At 45.9% G+C, this 24,548-nt stretch overlaps 1 protein-coding gene across 2 annotated transcripts; it reads right to left on the bottom strand.

The window, feature by feature from the left end:
- Positions 1 to 496: 496 nt before the first annotated feature.
- On the bottom strand, positions 497 to 19,475 carry PIGU (phosphatidylinositol glycan anchor biosynthesis class U). 2 transcript variants are annotated; one of them, XM_062504852.1, is made up of 12 exons: positions 19,346 to 19,475; positions 17,698 to 17,762; positions 16,346 to 16,405; positions 15,352 to 15,414; positions 13,972 to 14,081; positions 12,250 to 12,350; positions 10,239 to 10,336; positions 8,221 to 8,375; positions 7,559 to 7,702; positions 6,651 to 6,775; positions 4,767 to 4,909; positions 497 to 2,040 (listed from the first exon to the last, which is right to left on the bottom strand). In XM_062504852.1, exons 1-12 carry the CDS (start codon positions 19,473 to 19,475, stop codon positions 1,927 to 1,929), a joined length of 1,308 nt encoding a protein of 435 aa, XP_062360836.1. In that variant the 3' UTR covers positions 497 to 1,926. The 2 variants fall into 2 exon arrangements, with proteins under 2 accessions (XP_062360836.1, XP_062360837.1); XM_062504853.1 differs by lacking the exon at positions 17,698 to 17,762 and having other exon boundaries at positions 19,346 to 19,386.
- Between the last annotated feature and the right edge of the window lie 5,073 nt (positions 19,476 to 24,548).

Below are 24,548 nucleotides of genomic sequence, written 5' to 3'. Positions count from 1 at the left end.
CCCAGTGCTGACCCAACGACCTTCCTCAGGACTGCTTGAGTCCAAATTAGGGACTTGGTCCTTCAGGATGCAGCACAGGGGGCTGGGAGTGAGCACAGCTCCAGGAACAAATCCAGCTGCTGCACAGGACAGGGGCAGTGCCTGCAGCCTCAGCTCAGTCCTGCTGCTTCCCAGCACCACCTCTCTTCTCAGGGTTATTTATTGTTGGCTTGGTGGAAAGGAGGGCTGTAAAAAGAACACCCCCTTCAGTTAGTCACCCTTTCCCTTTCTCTTACACCGCTGCCCAGTCCATACCTGGCCTCCCCTAAAGCCAGGGGTGTTTCAGCCTGTCCCAAAGACAAAAAGTCTTTTTTTTGCCACTTTTTTCCCTCCCCAACCCGTGTTTGCTTTCAAATCCCCTCCCACCCCTCCATGTGACTCTCAGCGCCCCCCACACCTCCCTCATCCTCCAGCTCCCACAACCACAGAACACACGAGCCGTTCAAAACTCGCAGTTTATTTCGCTCCTTTCCATGCCCCGCCGGCCCCTGGGCGGCTCCCGCAGGACCTGCCCTGGCCGGGGCTGCCTGGGCGCGGCTCCACCCTCAAAGCGCTGACAGCAGTGCAGTAAGGCAAAAGTTTGAATTGTCCAGAAAGAAAGATCTTTTTCCACACCTGCCTGGGCACATCCATCTCTCAGTTGCTCAGTACCAGGTGCAGTTTGGATTCCATGTCACATTTCTAACCCTTTGGATGTCCCGTGGGAGCAGTGGTGATGCTGGATGTGGCCCTCACGCCCTGGTCACTGCATCTCAGTGCTACCACACAGCCAGCAGAGCTGGTGGCTTCACCCCAAAGTGTCACATTCAGGGGGCAGCATCAGCAGCTCGGAGGTGAGCAGGTCTGAGCACAGAGAGGAGCAGGAGACACCAGGGGAGCCGATTTAAGGGAGCCCCTGTGCACAGCCATGAGCCCAGCACTGACTGGCACAGGGGCGACACAGACAAATGTACATCCAGTGGTGATAAGCAGCTGTGGAACAACTCAGGAACAGCAGTGGCTGAGACTCCTCCTGGATTTGGCCCGGGGCCTTAAAGGGAGATTGTGACACCTCCTGGTCCTGGCTGCTGCCCCAAATGATCACAGCAGCACAGTGTGAGCCCAGCACTGCCAGGCTTTCTCACCCAACAAAAACTGGGAGCAGTGCGAGTCCATCTCCTCAGCAGTATTCCTTCTGAGACCTGCAATGCCTCTGCGCAGCTCCTGACATGGCTGTGCTGCTCCAATGGGTTAGAGCAGTTACTGGTACCCACCCTGCTCCTGATCCCATCCCAGTTCTGGTTCCTACTTGTGTTTGAGAGCTGAGGTTACTAGGTGTGGCAGCAGCTCCAGCTGTCCTCTAAGGTCACCATCCTTGGTCACCTAACCCTTTCGCAGCACCTGAGCACACAAGATTCTTCCAGATCCCTCAAGAGCAGAACCACCAGGAAATGGAATCTGCAGCCAGGGCTGAGGCACTCAGGTCATCAAATCTCAGGTACCCCAAGATTGCCTCGTGCCAAGCAGGAGCGTTACTGGTCAAAGCAGTGAAGGGGAAGATCCCCAGAGAAGCAAACATCTCCAAGAAGCAGTGGTGGAAAACAGTTCATGGTCTGAGCTCCAGTCCTGGGTTTAGCTCAGACACTCTTGTTCCTGCTGGACTGGCCAGAGCTGATGGCTGAGGTCACAGTGAAAAGCACAGCTGAGGGGGGAGGCACTGCAGCTCTCACAGTCCGTGCTGAGCCTGCAGCTCAAGGGGACATTCCCAGAACTTCAGCCCTTTCTTTCAGTAGGTGTCACTCCCAAAGTCATGCCTCTTTCAGGGAACCTTCCCCACCCACCCCATGTACGCCAAGCTTTGCACGTTCCTCAGAGTGGCCCATGTCCCAGGAAATGGTGGTACAGTCCTTATTTCAAAACCAGCATGGCCTCTGTCCCATCCTGCCTTGTCAGGTGGAGTCCGTGAGTGAGGTAGTATTCCCGCCGAAGGAAGGCATAGAAATAATCTGAGATGAGCAGGATCTGTGGAGGGAGATGTTCAGACACATCAGTGGTGCTTCAGAGCAAGGAATAAACAGGGACACACAGTGCTGGTGACAGACCCTGTTGGGGCTTAAGCAGCTCCTCGGCAGTTCAGCACATACTGCTGGACAGAGCCACTGTGACCTTGGGAACACCTTGTCCATCCCCTTGCCGTGTTAAGCCAAGGGAGACTCCATAGTAGCTCCATAAACTGGCCAAAATGTACCACAATGGCAGGTCCAGCTGTGCCACAGCTGCACAGACATCTCAGCTGTACCCACAGGACTCCTTCTATCCAAGTGCTGTCCCAGAATCATAGGGTCATTTTAGCTGGAAAAGGCCTCTCAGATCAGAGTCCAACCTTTGACTGTGATCCCCCCACCGCGTCACCCAGCCCAGAGAACTGAGTGCCACATCCAGGCATTCCTTGGACACCTCCAGGGGTGGGACTCCACCACCTCCCTGGGCAGCCCCTTCCAATGCCTGACCATGTTTTCTGTGAAGAAATTCCTCCTAATGTCCAACCTGAACCTCCCCTGGCACAGCTTGAGGCCATTTCCTCTCATCCTGTCCCTGTTCCCTGGGAGCAGTCTGATCCCCGGAGCTGCACCCTCCTGTCAGGGTGTTGCAGAGTGAGAAGGCCCCCACTGAGCCTCCTTTTCTCCAGGAGGAATCCCCCCAGCTGCTCCTGGGGCTCAGTTCCCCTTCTCTGGACACATTCCAGCCCTGTAATGTCCTTCCTGAATGGAGGCATCCAGAAATGGACACAACACTTGAGGTGCCTCAGCAGTGCCCAGTACAGGGGACAGTCACTGTCCCGGTCCAGCAGCCACACCATGGATGGTACAGGCCAGGTGCCCTTGGCCTCTTGCCCACCTAGGCACACCAGGCTCTTGGTCAGCTGCCCCAGGGCCTTTCCTACTGGGCACTTTCCAGCCACTCTGGCCCAAGCCAGGACAGCTTTGGTTGGACTGAGGCACACAGTGGGGCTGTTCCCACACCTGGGGGCCTTGAGATCACAGGAATAGGCGACAGTGGATTCTCTAAAGCTCCCACCTTGGGAAGCTGCCACTGCTGGGGCAGACTGGGCTGCAGCAGGGACCTGCTGGCTCAATAGTGCCATTTGTCACTTAGCCTCTTCCAGTGTGACCTTCCCGCAGGACTGCTGCTCTCCTGCATTTGGAAAGAGAAGCAGGTAACTAGAAAGGAAAACCTTTTCAGTGCCAGCCCGAGCTGTTGACACAAGTTATTGTCCTCACGTCCTAGTGTGCAGATGCCACTTAAAGCATCCCTTTGGCACTATGTCACCTGAAGTACATGGCAGAGCTAAGGGCACAGAGGGAGGGACAGACACTGCCTGCCTGGGTTACCGTGCAATACAGCACAGAAAAACAGAGCAGCTGCTGCAGAGGCTTAATGGCAGCACAGGAGAGGAGGGAGGACCAGGTGGAGAGTGGGGGAAAGAGAAACAGGGCTGCAGACTGCTGAGGTCAGAGGAGAAAGTGTGAAGGAGAACAGACCCAGGGAGAGGGAAACAGCAATGATCTATCTGCTTGCTTTGCCGAATTGCTGACAGACTGTCAGTGAAGGTGATTTTACCTTTAAGTAAGCTTCTCTGTAGATATCTAACTGGGAAAAGAAAGAGCTGAGGTGCGTGGGGAATGAGGGCTAGGTCTTTCTCACAAGGAAATCAGACAAGAGACTTTTGCTGTCTGCATTTACACAGAGCACAAGACCCTACAGGATCTGCTATGGCTTTCTATGGTAGGAAATAAAATTCTCTTAGAATATCATCACCTGCTATTTCTAAATAAAGTTTTACTATTAATTTCATTCCATAACAGGACATGTAATGAACCACTCCCAGTTTCCTATCAGCCCCTCTTAGCAGAATCTCTAATCTCAGAATCTCTTCTCCCTCACACCTTGTGCAGTCCCTTTTGGTTTTACTTTGAGTGTTCCCCCCATTAATCAAGGGTAAGAATAGGTGATTTTCTGCCCCTGGTCAAAGTGTTTCCCTGGCTTTAGGAAAAGCAGACAAGTATAAATGGCTGAGGCATATTCAAAGTAAAGGCAACTTTAACATTAAATGAATGCTCTGCTCGCCCACACATTAAACTGCCCCAGGGCTTAGGTACATAACAAGCAGCACAGGGAAGAGGAAAGACTTACAAAAGGTTGTAGCACCTGTGTACATTGAGTTCCATCTTTCAAGGGTGCTAAGCTCTGCTTTCCCTAAGGCCAGTGGAAGCCATGCCCCCAAAAAAGGCAGGGAGAGTAAGTCCTGGCATCACTGGGACCCTGCATGTGCTGCCACGTCTCAGACAACCTGCTACCATGTCCTCATGCGTGGGCAGGTTTCATTTCTCTGCTTTCTGGCCCCTGAAGTTTTTCCATTTCCCCTCTTAGCTCCATTCTCCATTCACTTGTGCTTGGTCCTGCCATACTGAGATGCTTTTCCTTGGCCATCAGCAACAGAGCACAGAACCTGCAGACAGCCAGGTTGGATTGTTAAGCCACATCTCAAATACCACACGAACTCTTTCCCATTGGTGTGCCAGGGTTGAGGAACAGGCAGAATCCAGGAGGAGAGCCAGGAAGCTACTATGCAGGACCACACAGGAGGCAGAGAGCCAGCCCCATCCTGCAGGATTCACAGCTGCTGACAGGCCACCCCATCCAGCAGCCTTCCCACAGTGCAGCTTCATTTGCCTCACTCTACTGACCTGCCCTATGTTGAAAGTCAACGTGATGGCATAATAAAAATTGGAGTTGGCACTTCCTGCATAAATCCATAGATGCCACAGAACAGGGAACAGGAAGGAGCAGAAAATGAGCACACATGACAGGATGAAGATGTTCCGGAGGACTGTAAAAGAAAACCAGCTGTTAAAATGATGTATTACTGAGCAGTCATGGCCACACAACCAGCGATGGTATTTAGGGTGTGTGCAGGGGGTGAGAGGCACTTGCCAAGACATACTTCCCTCCAATAACCTTCCACAGGCTGCTTTATTAACTTTCTGAATAGTGGTTATGAGAAATCCACTACATATCCCTTCAAAATAAATACTTCTGCCTTTGTTGCAGTGTGAAATCTCCATTTGTAGCTCTTTCCTTCTAGGTCCTGCTTCCAAACACTCCTTGGATGACTTTGGCTTTTTGGTATCTACACTACAATAAGCAGCAACATCCCAATTTGGAGAGCAGAGCACTTTAATTCCTTGCCTCACCAAGCTAATGACAAAGGAAAAAATGAATCTGCAGATTATAGGAAAAGATACTTTCTTGGGAGGTGGCAAGGAAATGAAAGCACCATAAAAGGAAGAAATTCATACAGGCCAAATGCACCAACAGCCACATGACACTGGGAGGTGCAAGAATCCAGCAGTCTGCCTGAGAATGTGTCAGGTGGACAAAAACCAAGCACAACTTTGTCTAGAAGAGCTGGGAACTACCAGGCCAGGAAAGGTTTTGTTTTCTGTGAAGTGCTTATGCCCATCCTTTGGCAGCAGTGCTGTAATCCATCCTGACACATGCTGCTGTGCTTGGCTGCAGCTCAGCTCACACCGATCACTCTGCAGCTGAGGGCAGCACTTGAGGGCAGATGATGTTTTGAGAGCACTGTCACATCCAAACCTCTTCCCACCTGTTTTAAACCTCTTGTTCAGTAGGTCTGTTCACACACTGCAGGGTGGGACCATGTGACACATGACTGTGCAACTGAACTACACTGAGCAAGGACTTTCAGAAGCTCATCACCTGCTACAGCTGTGATGTGCTCAGGGCCAGCCTGGGGATTCCTGCCCTGTTTGATCACAGCTGATTTGGCCTCAGCTCTCCTGAGTCTGAAACCCACAGAGCAGATGGTCTCCAGGTCTCCTGACTCCTGATTATGTCTCTTACAATAGCAAGGTGAGCTGTCCATGAACACACTTGGCCTAGCTGGGAGAAGGCTGCAGTGAGAGGCTTGGATAACCTGACAGGGTTGGTCAAAGCAGTTGATTTAAGCAAGAAACACCAGGAAAAACACAGCGCTTTCAAATCTCCCCACGGAATCAGGTTCTATAGACTGAGCCTGAGAATCCACAGGATGCTCTCTGGTGATTTCAAGAGCAAACGAGGGTCTTTTTTAAGTACTTAAGAAAGACTAGACCCTAGCTTGGAGTAATTCAGTTACCTTCACTCAAAGCAAACAAGCAGATGCAAAATAAAGCATGGCTGCAAGATCCAGCACTTAAAGGCTCACCAATTGCAGGAGCACTGTTCAAATTACAGAGCCTTAAATAGGAGTGAAGCATCTGGAGGATGCAGGACTGCAAGAGGTTCTTATAAAAAAGATAATCTTCAGAACAAGTTGGAGAGAGGAGGAAAATAAGGTGTAAGTGAAAATTCCCTCCTTGACCAATTTCAACCCAAGTCCTAAAGACATGTTAGGGACTGTATCACCAGAGGAAAAAGCCTCCAAAATCCAGCCTCCTTCTAGACACCTCATGGAGGTCATGAGAGCCTATGAACTTGGGTCTGGTTTGGTTTAATAGTGACCATTTAAATATGTGGCAGGCCCTTTTCCGATCCAGATAAATAATAATCAAGCACAAAGAACTTACATCTGTAAAGGTGGCTCCAGACTGGAAGGAAGGCCATGTACAGTGCAATGTCTCCCACAGTGGGATAGGACTTGAAGATGGAAATGATGGCAAGCTGGACAAACATGAAGAACACAGGGTGTTCCCTGGAAGGGAAAACAAACAAAGGCTTAGACCATGCAGTAGGACCTCTGGAAACTGCAAATAAGTATCAGAAGGGCACATATATGCTGCAGGACAGGCTCAAAGAGGCTCCTGCAGCCCTGTTCTCTCCAGAATAGGCTGCAAATGCTAAGTGCGGTGGATGGAGTTGCCCTGAAGAGCAGCGGGGTCAGGGGAGGCACATCTGCCACAGCCCTCACCCAGCAACCTCGGGTCTCCCTCAGTGCACATTTACATCTGCACACTGGTCACCTGCACTGTGCTTCTGCAGCTCTGCCCCATTCACCAGAAGCAACTGGCACCTGCCCTCTAAAGCCGATAGTTATCCCTCTGGTACACTTGATCTATCCAGTACAAACCAAAGGACAAGCTGACTGAGAATCCTGGTGTGTTAATGTGTGTTTTTTATCAGAAAGAGTTCAATGAAATCAGATAGGAAAGTCTCCAAGTTTCCAGGTTTTTTTCTGACAATGAAGAGCTGGAAATTCCAGGCAATTCTTGCTTTCTGACTACAATGCCTTATGCTGGCACTTCTACAGCCTCCATTTCTGCTGCCTCTGTTGATGCCTGCAACACAGATTTCCATGGCAGAGCTCAAGTCACTCTAAGAGGAACAGAGCTGAAATTATGGGAAATAAGGAGGATAGATTTTTAACAGGGCCTTTCTCAGGCTTGTGGATCAAGACATCCAATTTCAGCCTTAGAAGCTTCCACTGGATAACTTAAGAGTAAAAAAACAAAGTAGCAGAGAACACACTCATACTTACTTTAACTTTATTGCCAAGGGAATGGTGTAGAAGAACACATTGATTTGAAACACACATACGAAGAAAAGACTAAAGTGTTCAAACATCTCTGCAAAGAAGTACCAGAAAAGGCCAATATTGGGTGTCAGGTCTGGAACAGAAAGGCTGAAATTTGAAAAGAAAATCATGGTAAATTTTTTAATGGTTGTTCTTCGCTGGCCTGCTTCTGTTGCATTAATTAATCCTTGTGTGCTACTGGATATAGGACCTAAATTGCAAATCCATTAAAAAGAAACCAAATGGATGAAAATGTGGAGAGCAGGATGAAATTCTGCTGAGGAATCCTTCCTGATGTCACAGCAGGATTTAAACCATTCTCAAGCAGACATTTCTCCAGAGAGGAGTATTTCACAGTCATGATAGCACAATAATCAATCCATTTTCAATCACTCAATGGAAAATAGGTCCTGTAGTTAATTTTTGCAATTATTTATTTAACAGAAGTTGGGGCTGGCTAATGGTTGCTCTCCTCCACATATTCTTTCTTTTACTGCACTGCCAGTAAATCACAGCTCTCACACTTCCTGGGTCAAGCACACACCTGTATGTCATGGGCGAGCAACAATTTGGGTGGGGAGGGTGGGGCCAGACAGAAAACCATCAGTAAGAATCCTCATACTTACATAAACCCATAAACAGATGGGATAAAATCCCAGGAGTTGAGTAGGAAGAAGGAGAGGCAGATGATCACCACCAGGCTGCACAGATATAGGGATGCATACTGCATGGTGTAGAGCCAGAAACTTTTGCTTTTCAGTTTGATAGGTATGAACTGACGCTGAAAGAGAAACAGAAGCACATCATCAGGTGGTGAGCCACCAGAAAGCCTGAGTGTTCAGAACATCATTTTAAATTGACGAAAGAAAGCATCAACCATTGGCACCATGGCACTAGAAGGAGCAGCTTTCAAGCAATATTTGCTTGTTGTTCTTCACTCTGGCCAATTTAGTCACACACACATTGCACGTACTCCCAGAGCTGTGTCTGAAAAGATGGTAGCAAAGCCGGTCATTTCTGCTTGCAGTGAGTCCCCTGTGTGAGTACATACACAGGTGTAAGATTTACACACCCCTCCTCACAGCTGCACTGGTACCTCAGACGTCTGCAATACTGCACTGGTGCCTGTCTTCTTCATGGCACCACTGCATGTGGTGAGCCAAAGCCCTGCTCCAGAACCCCACCCTGTGGTACCACCACTTGGCCTGGCACTCCTGCTCTGCTGAAATCAGGGAATGAGTACATCCACTGAGTTCCTAAGCACAAAGAGCCCCTCTGAAAGCTGTCTTCCTCACACTAAGTCCTGCTACTGCCACATGTCCTTGTCACACGTCAACGTAACATGACAGGGATATCTCACTCCAGCCAGGTCCCCTGACTGCGGTGTACAGACAAATGTACAACACCTTTGAGAATCGCTCAGCATTCTGCAGCCCCAGGAAAGTGATGTGGCTTTTCCATTTGGCCCTGGGGTTTGCAGTGGCAGAAGAACATGTGAGAACATGGCAGAGAACATGTCCTGAGTGCTGTGGGATCTGTGTAAAGATCACTGGGTTTTCTCAGTTGGAGCAGGTTTAATGTCACTTGCTGGGACAACATAAGCAACATTACCAAAATATTTGGCAGGACAGATTGAAAAGAGCAGGAGAAAAGTGATTTAATTCTATACAAAGAATGCAGGAAAGTTCATCTACAAATTTAGATAAAAGGACACACACTGGCATGACTGCCTATAAAAGTCGCAAATTAGGCAATCACATATCAAAGCACTTATTGTTTGTGAATTCAAAGTACAATGCTTGCACTTCACTCCAAATTTACTTTGACTGAAGTTAAAAAAGAACAAACGAGACCAAAATATTAAAGATATAAATTATCGTAAAAATCATCAAACTGAAAAAGCAGCACTGACTCTGCAGTTCTTCTCTTGCAAAGACTAATAATAATAAAACTCAAAAAAAAAGTAAGAGACACTCATGCCAGATAGTCAGAGAAAGAAAATTAATTACAACTGACTCCCAGTCCATCTGGCTCCCAGTCCATCTGGAAGCTCAGAGATTTGAGTACGGGATGGTTAAGTAAAGATGATCTATAAAAATCACCACCAGAAGCAACAAAAAAAGACTGGTGAAATGCACAGCAGCAGCAGTATTTCAGAATTACAATAATTTCAAATACTAAACATTATCACAAAGTGATCTGTGAAGTGAGCTGAGCCTCTGCTGGCATCACAGCCTCACCTTGCTGCCACAGCATGATAAAATTAGCAAGGGCAGCCCTGGTGGGATTAAGAGTCCTGTTAATGGAGAGAGAGAAAGGACAACCAGCCTCTTTCCAGAACATGCCTTTTGCCATCAACCACCAAAGCAGCATCTTCAAATTCCTATGGGTCTGAGCCCCTCATTGCTGCTCACACAACACAAAGAACAGCAGTTATTTTGGGCAAGCTAAACACCACCCAGTTCTGCAGACTTCCTGCTCCCTTCTCTCCAAACACAGGCATTCCCATTCAGGGTTCAAACTTGCCATGGCTTGAGGAAAGTAACTTTTTCTCAAACTCTGCACTTGTGTGACTCCCCTCTCCAGGACTGTCCCTGCACAGCTACAAGAAGACAACAGGTAGCAAGAGTTAGAAATCACCTACCTGCAGAAGGTAAAGCAGTGCTGGAGCAAACAGTGTGAGAGGATAGAGTGACTGATATGTTGCTAAGGCCAGGAACACAGCACTGAGGAAGGCACTACCTACAAAGAAAAAAAAAATTTGATAAAGTACTTTTAGTATGAAGAGCCATACAGACAGAAGTCCAAATGGGAAGGAACTCATAACCCTCTCCAGGCGATTCACAAATTTCAGGACACCACTTAAAGGAGTTTTTAGCAGAATGCATCCTACAGGGTGTCCTCTTGTTAATGACATTCTGAATGGAGAATGACTCACTCCACAAGAAAGAACCACTGGCTGGTTTATATCTCCTGTCATTCACACACAGAAAGAGGTTCATATCATTCAGTCTATATAAAGCCCATGCTTGCTGCTGTTAATGCATGGGAATGCATTCACTTAAGTCAGATCTGTATGTAAGAACTGCCACACTGGGCTTGCTGGATAACCTCATCACCAGAATGTGTTGCAGCCTCAGCAAAGTTGTGTGCAAGACAGCAAAGTCTGCAACACAAGGAGTAGAGTGGCATTAGCTCTGCTCTACTGATACCAAAACTGAAGCACAGAAAACACAGATTTCCCAAGGTCTTATAAGTATGAATGTCTTTACTGAGGCAGCTTTATTTGAGGCATCTCAGTGTTGAGCACTCACATTTCTCAACTACCAATAACAGAAGTAATGTCCAAAAGATCTCAGGTTAAAGAATAAAAATACAAGCACCCAGTGCAGTAGCCTGCTAATAGCTACACACTTGACGGAAATCCTTTGTAAAAACAGAGCTCAGACAGCAAGAGCCCTGACTCAGTGCACTGAACCAGCTGTCACCCTGCTGACAGCAAGCACTCAGAGAGCTCCTTTCTGCTTCTTTGAAAGGGAAAATAGAGAGTTACTGCTGATGAGCCTCTCCTCTCTTCAACCACACTCTCCTGACAGAAACCTCCCTATCCTCTATCTTATCCAGTGTTCCGTTCTGCACAGATCTAAAGAAGTGATTCCCAGAAATCACAGTCACAACCTGATATCCTCTTTGCCCACTTAAACCCCAAACTGCCACACTCCCAGTCAGGGACAAACCACGAGACAGCCACTACAGTTTTTGTCTATGACCAAACTTTTGGTCTCAGGATATCAGTGAACACTTAAAAGTCAGTTTAACTAAATAGACCCCCTTGCTTTCTATTGCAAATGCTTTTAAATTAAAACACCTCCTGACTCAGTTAGCCAATAATTATAGGAAAACTTTCTTTTGGAAACACTAATAAAAACTATCAGCATTTTTTTTACAGTGCCTGGGTCTGGGCTCTGCTGGAGACAAAAAAAATCAGACTCGCATTCCCTCTGATCCAGCACAGAACTCTTTAAAACTTAGGTGACTACTACAAGTCATATAGGCTAAAAGATTTTAGCACTGGGGAGTCATAAAGGAAACAGAAAGCTGGCATTATGCACAAAATTAATGAAACAGTGATTCTGACATAATTTACACCACTGTGTTTGTGTCTTTGGTTACTGCTTCTGCTTCCCCAAAGCTCAATTAGTTCATTTCAAACAATGTTTACAACTGTGAGTGAAAGCCAAATAATAGCTGCAGGCAAATGCTTACTTTTGAATGAAAGTTCAAGGATAAGCTTTGAAAACAAATTGCATATGACACTTCAGTGCATATTCACACACAAAAGAAGAGCAACAGAGCTCTAATGTTCTGCAACATACAGATACATTTCTTCCTGGACAGAAAACTCTTTGAAGCCAACCAGTAAAAGCAGACAGTTTTTACACTGAGGTAAAAGTAAGTTATCACTTGACTATAAAGTCTCTTGTTCTGACAAATTCATGTAGAACTTTGACCTTGCTCCAGTCCTGTTTGTGCTGTGTTTCACTGAGATCTTTGTAGCAATTCTACCTGTAAAGTTCCCCCTGGATTTACTTTTTTGCTACATTTCTAATCTTTCTAAAAAGTCTTAAAGAACCATTTTTCCTTCACTGTGTTACCTTTTATTGTAGCTAAAATGAAGAATGCAATGACTGAGTTGTTGATGGTGCAGGTGGACTTTGCCACACAAGACATCACAGTGTAAGGGTTTAACAGGTAGCTGAAAAAGAGCAAAGCTCAGGTTACACTCATAGGAGCATCTAATTAAAGAGATGTTCAAAGAAAAAAAACAAACAAACCCGCACTTTGCCTTTTCTTTTTGTTTATTTACATTTGATGGGCTCCTCTCATCAGCAAATTAATTCAGCTGAACAGGTTCTTCAATCTGAAGCAAAAAACCAGACCTCTGGATTGCAGACTTGGACACAGGGGCCACAGGGTGCCCACTACAGAAATGAGACATTGGGAAGATGTCCAAAATGCAAGTTCTGGCCTAGAAAATGAGTACCATAAATGTTTCTTGCTTTGCAGAAGCACTGTACATTTATTCAGTCAGATCTAGGATTATTTGGCCCAAATGAAACTTTTTCTGCTACTCATACCTACTGCTTCTGAAGAAGAAGAAAACATGATTGAAACAAATCTGACACATAAGCAGTTTCCCACAACCCAACCAGTCTCCTGCTGTGGCAGAACAAGCCTTTACATTCACCACATCACTATCTGAGCACAAATCCAGCCAGCTATGCAAGACTGGCACATTTTAATTGGAATTACAGAAAAACTCTTCAACAACTTTACATTCCAGAATTCAGCCACACTTTAGTTAGCAAGGATGCCAGATCTTTTTGGCAATAAGAATTACAATAATCTCATTTAAATAGGTTCAGAGCAAAGAAAAAGGTTTGGAGGACTACCAATACAATAAATATGATAATGTACAGGTCAGCCTTGCCAATAACTAAATTACTTATCAGAGTCAGTAGACAGGGCTGATGATTCTCTCTTTATATTTTCCTGTGTCTCTGAGTCCCAGTCTGCCTTTTTCAGTGTTTCCAGAAGGCAGCCTGTGGCAGGACAGGTAGAATTTAATACCAACTTGCTGTGGCAATGTGCAAAACAGTCTGTAATTTACCCACTTTACCCTTCTGGCCATGGGGAATGTGCCATTTAAAAAAATTCAGATAAAAATACGAAAAAATGGCAATTTATCTGATGGTGAAGTCTCTGACACAGAACAATTTGGATCATTTCTTTGTGTCAAAATATCAATTAAAAATCTGTAACAGGAGGCACCTTGCTTGTATATTAATTTAGTTGAAGCATTCTGAAATTAAAAACTTGTTTAGTATACAGAAGAACACCAAGATGTGAAATTAATAAAATGATGACATGAAAACAACCTTTAACAGTTAAAAGCAATTTGGGATATTCAAGTTGTAATATTCAGCACACATTCAGGTATTTTGTCCAGCTGCTGAAAAATTCTAACTTTTCTGAAAATACTCCTTTTAGAAGGCATAGGATAAATTTTGATAACATTATCATACAGGCAAAATAAGTGGGAATGTGATCTGTGCTGACACAACACTCTTGTTACCCAGATAATGGCCTTATGCTGCTGAGCCCATCTCAAAGGGCCTAAGTGAAATTACTTGTTGACAACAAGTAAATGCATTTCATTTTCAAACTGAGTATTAAGGGCCAATAACAAATTCAGAATTTCTGTGGAAAGAAACCCAAGTTCTGACAGGTTTTGAAGGCCCAGATGAGACAAATAAACCCCAGAGGGAGCTGAGGAACCAAAGTGGCCCACTGAAGCCTACAGGAGCAATACTTACAATAATGCTACCTTGAGGGGGATGTAGTGCATCTCCATGGGTGTCTGGATGAGTTCAGCCACATCTGGTGCATATTTATCCAGTTCTATCAGGAGCTTCTGCTTTTTGAACTGAACAAGGAAGAATGATCAAAGAATGTCAGAAGAGGAAAGACATTATTCTGTACTATTATGTAATTCTATTTCATATTACTCAGGCAGTTACCTGGGGGGTTTCTATTATCATGGAGCATATTCAAGCCCACGGTGTGAGCTAAAACTTATGTTATATCAGGAGCTGTAGAGAACAAAAAAACCCTATCTTTTCCCAAATACTTAAGAACTGAAGTGAGAGTCAAGAGGAAGCAGATAATTTCTACTTGTTTAAACTTCCTTAATTATCAGTGTCTACATCTTGACACAGCTACCAGTGAATTCACCACTAGAGTCCAATACTCAGTCTGCCTAACACCTCTCTGGATCTCTAATGAAAAGCTAATTTCATAAATTCACTGTTCAACACACAAGCCCCTGAAAAATCCAATCCCACACATATGCAGTCTTTACTGTTACAAAAATGGATACTTCTATGATAAATCTCTCTTTAATCTATTTTGTTTTACGAGGCTCTCTATGGAGACAAAAGAGAAATCTGAAATATGAACTGACTGAATTATATTATGGTGAGACAGAAGGACAGAGATGTTAGCAGTAAATCCTCAACAGCCAAAGTAACTCACATGTGGAATTCTTATGTGCCAGCTCTATCCTGGGTTTTTTCCTTAACCTCAAAGTCAGAGGACAAGGAACAAGCACATTGCTGAGTGGGAGACCACAGAGATGCTGTAGGAAATGTAGTCTTCCCTGCTGATGTTGATACCTAATCCCTGCCCCTCTGGAATTGCGAAGAGCACAGCACTGCTTACAAAAAATGTTCTTTGAGAGCTGGGAGGAATCACTCACCTCCAAATACGCATCCTTATAATTTGAAGGGAACAAGTAGTATTTGATGTCAGATGTTCACCACACTCACAAGAGTGATCTATGTCACCTTAGAACCGCTGGAAGGTTTCATGCCTTCCTGTACACATTCCTAGTCTGTGTATTACATGCTGTGTGCAAAGAAACCCTCTCCAAGCCATAACATCGAGGCTGCAAAAAACTGTATGCTCTTGTGATCACCACTCAGTATGCAGCTACAGCCACTGCAATAGTGCCACAACAAAATTTAAAATGCCTCAGCTGTCTACCACATTCAGTCCTGTTTGTTTATCATCAATATATGACCAGATTTACTGCAACAAGGACTTGACACCACATCCTCTGGCACATCTTTTCTTTGGCCCAAGATCATTATATTTGCTGGGAGAAGAGGGCCAGCAACACTGGGAAGTCAGCTTACCACAACTTTGTTGAAGTCCTGGATAGCCAAGTAAAGGGCAACAGCAGTTAGCACATCAGTTATCTAAAAAAGTAAGGAACAGACTGATTGTAAGTTAAATAAAAAATGGAGAAAAAAATACTGGTCAGCATTTAATAGGAGCTCTGATTTGACTCAGCTCAGGGGAGCAAAACACAAGCTTTAAAAATCCTGAATGGCTCATTTGTACAGTGCTCTCACACACCACCACTTGAATCACACATCAACTTGAAGGCATGAGCTGCATCAAAAACATTTATATTCACAAAACAAGAGAATGGGGAATTAAGAAGAAAGAAATTGTTCATGGAGAGCAGCACATGAGGGTAATAGTACTGTTGTAAAGGTAAGCAGTACTGGTGTAATGAGAGCACAGCAACCCTGGGGCAGTGCTCAGCTGCTTAAACCCACCTGGCCACTAGGGCAGCATGACAGTGCCTTGAGCTGGCTCACACTGCCCAGGCAGCAGCACAGGGCACATGGCTGCTGGCTCTGCACAAGCCCTGCCTGGCAGGCACCCAGGCACAGAGGCTCCACTGGGTGCTATGTGCAGCCAGCTACAGCACTTCTGTACTTCTGAACTGTGCAGAAGAACTTGGGGAACAATTTACAAGAGACATTTGGGGGACGAACCCATTTGTGCTCCTTGCACATCTGGGGTTTGGCAGACAGAAACAGCAGTGTAGGCAGTAGGCTGGGGGGACAAAGTATCTTGTTAACTATAAGAGACTTTTCAAATTTGAAATAAAATTACACTTTCCTATCCTTGTGGGGGGATACTTATCTAAGCAAGAAATCAAAAAAAGAAGGAATATGTACAAGAAGGGAACAGCCTGAATGTGGGTTTGTGCAGGCAAAGCCGCCTTTCTAATTAACTGTGAGCTCAGCAGGAATTTGAACTACAGGAAGGCTGAAGGACTGAAAAGAAAGTCACACTCAGTGTTTCCCTGAATGGAACCTTTCAGGAGAAGCTTACCATGAACACCAGTTCAGCATATTCAATCAGGAAGTGAAAGAGATAGATTATCAGCGGGGTCTGTAAGACAGTAAAAGGGAAATTCATATCAAATACTGTCCAGATAAAAACCTGGTGATTTGATGAGACAAGTTACAAGAGTTGAGCAGTTCTACAAGGCATTGCCAAAGGTAATTTTCTTTGTCCTATTCTCCAACACTGGTATTTCAGTGCAAAGTGATTGTCAAAGCACACTTACTGGTCTTTTTCCTTGCAAAGTCCTCAATGCACTTTATAAAGGACACCATTAACTCTGGAAATTGCATTCTACTCCAGCTTTTCAATTCTACTACAATAGTGGTAGACTTACAATACAAAGCATACAAACACCAGTTTTAGCAAGTAATTTTTTTTTCTAGAAAATGTATTTCTCAGGTGGCCTGCAGGTACTTTTGAATTATTTCCTACATTGCTGGTTCCCCTGCTGTTTAGATGTGTCTTTTATAAAGCAAAAAGAAGAAAGCTTGTTAAAAACATAAAGCACTAGGGTTATAATCATATAATCCTCTTACTCCAAGAGTTTTCCCTTTCTCAGGTAAGAGGAAAAGCATGCTCCTGAATTATTCCCATCACACAAAAGCTTAGTCCAGAAGTACTATATTTACATGCTGCAAATTCAATCTTCACTGTGAGAAAATAAATATATTTTTAAAAAATTTAAAAATAATGTGATGGTCTAAATAAGCATGGGGAAATATTTCACAATATTTCTTGTCTAAAGAAGTAGATTTTATTAAAAATAATTCAGTTTTCAGAGGATACCAAGTACCTGCTTCACCCCAGGCAACACTATGTATGAGTGTACCTTCATATCAGTAAGACCATTCGAGGGCACAAAAACCCATAGGTGCTTAAGTGCTTTTGTAGGAACGAGGTGTTTTCAAGATGAGGAACAAATAAACTGCATGCTTGTGCTAGTATTAGAATTTCTGTGAATGCAGAGACTCCAGGCACTGATACCCAGTAAATACCATCAGACACACAGTGACACCGTCCCTGCTCCAGCTTGTGCTGACAGTAACATCAGGATGTGAACCGAGTATTTGACTTACTATAGAGTTCCCCTGTCTCAGAGTTTCTTTATGCAGTAACAAATATCTCGTTACCTGCCCCTGCACAGGAAATTCACTGGGATTACTTGGATTTCCTCATGCTGGTCACTGTATAGCCACTGCTCAGACAAAACACACAACTTCAGGTTCTCTGCAGTCTTTGGGATGAAACAGGGCCCCAGTCTTCTCCAGGCCCTGAACAACCAAACTAAGACCCCTGCCATTGGAACATTGTATTTAAAACCAAGAATGCAAACCAACCTCATGAAAAATAGCTCCAGAGTATGGCGAGACCCCTAAATCCAGCAGAGCTAATCCTTCAACCACTGAAACAGATAAAACATCTGTATTAGAACCCAGAAATGTGGGAAGTGAGAGATCTCATGATGGTTAAACTGCAGTTTTAAAAATACTGACAGTCTAAGAATCTCATACAGAATGGGTGACACCAAACCTCCCAGAGCCAACAGCCAGCCAGAACTGATTCTCTCCCAGCTTGCCATGCACGTGCATGGGCACTCATCACCTATTTATTTGTTACAGCTAAAAATATTCTAGACAAAATCTTTTGCACTTAACTCTTATATAAATCATATACCACACAGGGTATCTCGTACTTTTGAGTCACCTATTAAGTGATATATGGCATCTATGCTGGAGAAATACTTAATTCCAAGAGGACAACCACAACATAATATAGATTTTGAACTGTTTTGCCTTATTAGATGTAGAGAGGCCTCAAACATCAGAAAATCACAAAGGAAGGACATAAATGAACAAATATTGCCAGGCAAAGCTAAAAACTATCTCTTGTTGAGACATTTTATAGCCTTAATTCAGCTCCTTTGTGCTCATGGAGTTACAGCTTTCCCTGCAAAGCATGTGTGTGCTTTTCAATAGAATCTCCACCCTCCTGAGCACAGAGGTTCCCTGGGACTGAGCAGTATGCAGTAAGAGGAGCTAAGGGAAACTGGCAGGACACTGCAGGAAAACACAAGAGGTGCTCAGTTCTGTGACATGCTGGAAAAATAGATTCTGGCTGCCACCAACTTCCTGCATGGTGACGACCCAGACTTGTGAAGATGATCCCACTTTTTCCCTTTACTATCTAGATACCTACCTTGATGTGCTAAGGTGGTATTTAGACATATTCAATAGCACAGGAAGCATGAAGTGCTACAGACAGTGGATCAGAGGCCTCAGGGTCATCAAATGCACTTGTACTTTTGACCTTTATTACTTCTGGTCCCTTTTCCACCCCCAAACTGCAAATAACTTTACCTGCATAATAATTGGACACTAAAGGAATGTCTTAAAAATAAATTAAGGTTCCAAACAGGCTCAGATGATACACAGACGAAAGTCACTGAAAAGCTGCGATTACCCTGTATCTTGCTCAGCCTTCAGGAGAGAATTTGAATCGCTGCTAACGTGTAGGGGACACCAGCTGACCAAGGTAAGTGACCTGGGGGCCGTGCAGTGGCGTTCTCACCACGACACAGTGCCTGCGCAGGGACAGCGGGACGCGCCCGGCTGAGGCCACACGCGCCCGTATGTGTCCATGTGTGACACCACCAGTGCCCCCGACCAGCTGTGACCCGCGAGCTGTGGCTCCAGCCCTGTATACTGTGGCTCCCGCCCCGCGGCCCTCCCGCCCCCGGAGCCGCCGAGCACCGGCTCCCACGGGCTCCTCCCGGGCACAGCTGCCCAGGGCTCTTTCGTACAGCTCTGGTTCGGGCCCGGGCGAGCACGGCCGGCCATTCCCGGGGCACAGCCGAGCGCCCTCCCCGTGGGGCGGCTTTCAGCCCGGAAGGTTCCCGCTTCCAGGCCGGGGTCGGGCTCCTCCGTGCAGTCCCCGCGGGGCTCGGCCCAGCCAGCGGCGTCTCGGCTCGGGCTCGCCGGGCCTCACCTCGCTTCCAGGCATTTAGCGGGGAGGCCACCTCGACCCGCTCAGCGATGAAGACGGCGAGGCTGGAACGGTAGAGCGCGGCGCGCACCGTCACGGCCGCCAGCACCACCAACACCAAGGGGGCCGCCATCCCGGCGCGCGCTCCGCCGCTACCGCCGGCTGTAGTTCCCGGGCGGCGCCGGGGAGCGCGCCGCCAATGAACCGGCCCGCCCGGGCAGACTACATATCCCAGCAGCCCTCGCACCACCGCCTCCCAGCGCAACTCGGAACTACGGCGGCCGCGGGGGGCTAAGTTAGCAGAAGCGGGCTTGGCGCAGGAGCGGCCAAGCGGGGATCCCGCTCCTGTTCCCCGAGCTGTCGCGTTCGGGTCGCCCTTGCCCAGGGCGGCCACATGGGACAGCTATGTCCTCGAGTGGCATCGTGCTCCCCGCGGGCCGTCCCTCCTGCTTGTGGATCCAAGGAGGCACTGGATGGCAGCTCTGCCCAGCCGGGGCAAGGCCTGGCAAGCTGGGCCCGGCTCGGACGAGGAGCGTCGGTGGCTTCTGAACTGTTTGGAAATCCCCTCAGACAGTTCTTTATTTCCCATATATTTCACAGACCCCCGTGGTATCTGCCCACATGTTTGCTGTGGCTGTGGTGAGGGCACTGAGTGCTTGTGGCCGTGTTTGGTTCCAGAAGGCTTTTGGCAGACTCAGGTTCTCAGTCTGTGTGGTTTCAACAGCTCCAAAGCTTAGGAGTTCTGGGGAGGCTTTCACTCAGGTACCTTCCCAGCATGGACTTTCCTGCTGTTCTCCAACAACTATTCCTCCATCCCTGGGTATGTGCACAGCCCGTTCACACAATCTCACACAAAAATAGCCTTTACAGCACTTTGTCTCTTTGGAGACAAGTGGGAGGAGGACATGATAATTTCCTAAAAAATTGAGTGACAGTGAAAACACATTTCATGTGATATGTGAAGACAGCGATTTTTCATGTAATTAAAACTAGGATTTGCTGAGTGTACTGGGGTTGCTATTGAAAAGAGCTCGATAATGTCCAAGTCAACATTTACACTGGATTTATGCAGCCTGAGCTGTAGAGTTGCACCCACCTGCAGCAATGGAGAAAGACTGAATCTTCTGGGATGTGTCCCATAAGGACAGCATGTACTGCCCCTAGCACAGGAGAGACTGGTGGGATTGGGTGGTCAGTCACGTAAACTTCCTGGACTATGGCTGCTTGGAACATTAATTCCTTCCACAGAAACAGGCCAGGAGACCAGCTCCTTTGTAAAGGCCAGCTGTGGGTAGGGAGCCCGGCGGGGTGTGTGCACCACTGCTGCTCCCACTGGATGATGCCGAGAAAAAGAATTCACAGCTTTGTCTCTCATCAGAGCTGGGGTTTTTGTCCTCATCAGAGTCCTTCAAAAGATGTTCAGGTCCTCCTGGTCTCGGGATGTCATACCATCCAGGGCTATGCCATCATGGTGACAAATTGAAGAAAGATCTGATGGTGGTCTGATGTTCTTTACTGTTTCACCAGCTCAGGAATGTTATTTTCAGTCTTTAGTTTCACGTTGGCTCGTTGTCCTTGGGGTCTTTTGATGCTGGGTGTCTCTAATTTGCGTAGAGCCTTGGGCACACAGACTCTTGGGAGCAGTAGAGGTGATACCCGATGGAAGGGGGTACAGGTACAAAGTGATGGGAAGGAATACAAATATAGGGTCTGCAGAACACTTATCAAGGGATATTAACACTTAACAATGACAAAAAAGGTAAGGTTTAGAATTTTAACACTTAACATTCAACAGCAAATTAACACTTCAATTAAGAGCTTATTAACACTTAATATTCAAAAGTAAACTGACACCTTAATCAAGAGTTCATGACTTTAGGATTTTATTCTTTACACCTTCATTCTATAAAACTACCTTCAGATGGTTCCCAGACTGTTTCCTACTGTGCTCACTCCCTCACTGGGGTTCAGCTGCTGCCTTTGCAGGGCTTCCCTCAAATGTGGTCTCATCCACTGCCCTGGGACAACAGATCTGGTCCTGAGGCCATAAGGACAGTGGTCAGCCTGTTGTGTGGCAGCTACTCTGCTCTCAGGCTCTCCGGCACAAAGGTGTGGGTTGTGCTGGTAAAGCTGCTCTGTGAGTGTGGCCCTAGCTAGCCCTGGGACTTGATGGCTCCAGGACATCCTCTGATAAATAAGGGTGAATTAATTTAAGTTAATTTATTTGTGCAAACATCTGTAAATAGGAGAGCAGAAATGCTAATTCTTCTTTGCAGCTGTTCACAATGGTCTTTTGAGTTTTCTGATCAGAAATGTTCTTTTTCGTGTGCTGGTTCTCTCCAAATGACAGTTCTGATCCAAAGTACTTTACAGCCTTCTTGTGATTGCTGCTTTGCTGAGTGACTGGCACACAGTAGTGTGGTTAAAACTGCACTGCTCCAGAATGCGGATTTTGCCAGTTTGAGCTGTGTCTTGTCCTGCCCAGCACTGTCTGATGCAGCCCTGGGAAAATTCAGATAATCTCCAAGGGCAGCAGAAATCAGATGTGGAATCAATGCCACTGCAGTTGTTCTATGTTTAACTGGTGTGCAAAGACAACTAAAAAGAAAGGCCAAAGAATAATTCATGACAAATGAAGCAATTCTTTCTGGAGCATGAGTTTCCTCCAGCATGTCTCCAGGAGGAGATCCCAGAGCTAGCAATGGTGGAAAATTCCTAGACTAATTGACATATTCAGCCCTCTCAAAGCATGAAATATGTCAGGAGAATATGAGTTTGAGTATCAGTTGCTGTCTGATGACCACTAATTTAGGGGGTTAGAGCTGCCATGAAGGAGTTGCAGTAAACAAACAGATGCTGTGGTGCTGCCTTTTGTCTGGCAGGAGCTTCTGAAGCCACTCTCACCCAAATGAGACAGAGAAGCAAACCTTTAAAACCCTTGGGGTTCCTACAGGCTTTATGAAAATCAAGAGAAGTTTCAGGAGACCCAGGCTGGGGTGGGTTTTGCATAGGCAGTAGTTTAGGACCTGGCAGTATTGCTATGCTGCTCCAAGTCAGCCGGCATAGCCAGCTGCTTCCCCAGCAGCAGTGAACGGGCAGAGAGGGATGACAGCAGAACAGAGGAGAGATCTTGGGGCTGTCAGAGACTCATACTGAGCTGAATGAAGACTTCAGCAAGGAGCCGAAAGGACATAAACCAGAAACTCTGAGAAAAGTCTGTTTTGCTTGGTTAGTGCAGCAATTTAGGTTTTTGTTTGGTTTTTTTGTTTTGTTTTGGTTTGGGTTTTTTTAATTTGGTTTCTTTTCTTTTTTTCCCCAGAGATATAAACCTGATTTTCTGTGTCTCAGTTTTTACCCCAAACTGATGATATTTTTTTGCAATATTGGGGATTTACTGGCTACCCTTTCTTCCTGAAATTCCTTGGCTCTGCAAGTGATTTGATAGGAACATGCACAAAGGGCTGGGTGTGCTAAGGCCTCGGAGCAGTTTGAGGAGCTGAAGTTTGGGGATCTCCTGCCATGGTGCCACCAGCAGTGTGATAGTGGTGCTGTGAAGTGGTTGTTGGTCCACACAGGGAGCAGCAAATGCAGCTCTCAGGGGGACCTACCCACTGCCTGCCCTACTGCCTCCAGGTTTTGTTGCCTTACAAAAAGAAGCAGATCTAATGGAGCCAGACCCGGAGTTGAGAGCTGCTGCTGCTGGAAGATCTGCGCTGCCTCCATGGCACTGCCCATGTGAGGCACCCACGCAGAGTGCTCAAGGCATGAATTCAACCTGGGGATGTTGCATCACAGAACTTTCATAAAACACTGTGTCTGAGCCAATTCAGGGATGATTCATCTTTGTTCCTACAAACAGATGCTGGTTTGGGCACTTCTGGTGTGCCCTGCTGGAATTATGCAATGATGACATTTTTTGAGGTAAACAAGCCACTCCTTTTCCCGACTCAATGTACAAATTAGGTGTTCTGATTCCTGAGGCACCCTCCAGTCCTCCCTGGCAACTCTTCCAGCGTAATGCAGGCTTTTTGCATTTGGGAGGCCACAGCTTTGTTGTTATTGTAAGATTTCATCAAGGCCCTGTGCAGTGACTTACATATCTCAAAGATGCTTCCTGTTCCTGTGGGACCTATCCCACCCTATCCCATGTCCCAGAGCGGTGATTTTCACCCACCATTGATTTTGGCCAGGCAGTCATGTTGCATTTTCATAGTCAATCACTTCATTGTTACACTGTGTTTCCTTCTGCCTTTCCCACCACAGACCTTTGCACAGCAGCAGTTGCATTGTAGCCATTACTGGTCCTCAGTGGCTTTGGTTTTCCTGAGAAATTCATATTTACATACTCTGTCTCACTATACTGGGGTCCTTCACTGATAGACATTTGAGCTGCTTTTGACTCTTTTCAACTTGTCTTCTATTGGACTTTATCAGCTAGAACACCTGCCAGCTTTTGGGTTTGTCAATGAAAAAATACTCATAAATTCATATGCCTTTAATTTTTGTGGGCTACATGACTTCTCATTACTTCTTTTTTTTCTTTTTTTTTTGGGTTCATGGGTAAAAACTGGTGTTAAATTGAAGGGTATTGCTGTTTTTAGAAATTGCTGGGAGAAAGGTGCTTGCTTTTTATTTATTAACTTGGAAAACAACAGATTTTCCTAGCAATCTGAAATAGCACTGCTGTATGTATCTTCCAGTCTTTCTGCTACTGACTGACAGAAGACAGCATGAGGTTTGTGGTCTTTTATGGAGGTTAGTAGTGGTCTGAATCAAAAACAACCTGAGTGATTGGTTTTTCTTCTTTGTGTTCAGAGACAGGAGAAAATACTCTGCACTTCACATTTCTGTGACTGGGTTAGTATGGCAGAACTTCTTTACATGAAAGACAGATATCTTTGTAAGAAAGTACATTAACTTTTCTCAGCCCCCAGAAAGATTGTATTTCTGCTTTGAATATTTTTCAGAGTGAGTTTTAAATGGCAATGTTGAAAAAAACAGAAAAAGACCCAAAAAACCAAACCTATAGATGAAATATCTGCAGCTAAGTTAAGGCAATTTGTCAGCTAATGGAAGCATCTACACTAGGGAGAGATGGGCTTGTCCAGAGTGCTACAAACTCACCTCAGACATCTCTCCTGGGTGGGGAAGGGACGAGCTGATGATGTGAGCTGAACACCAAAACTCTGGACACCTGAAGTTAGGC

The sequence above is a fragment of the Cinclus cinclus genome, chromosome 18, assembly GCF_963662255.1.
Source record: "Cinclus cinclus chromosome 18, bCinCin1.1, whole genome shotgun sequence".
In the NCBI taxonomy this organism is placed as follows: Eukaryota; Metazoa; Chordata; class Aves; order Passeriformes; family Cinclidae; genus Cinclus; species Cinclus cinclus.
The sequence above is the reverse complement of the archived record's forward strand: the minus strand, read 5'-3'. Positions and strand labels throughout refer to the sequence as shown.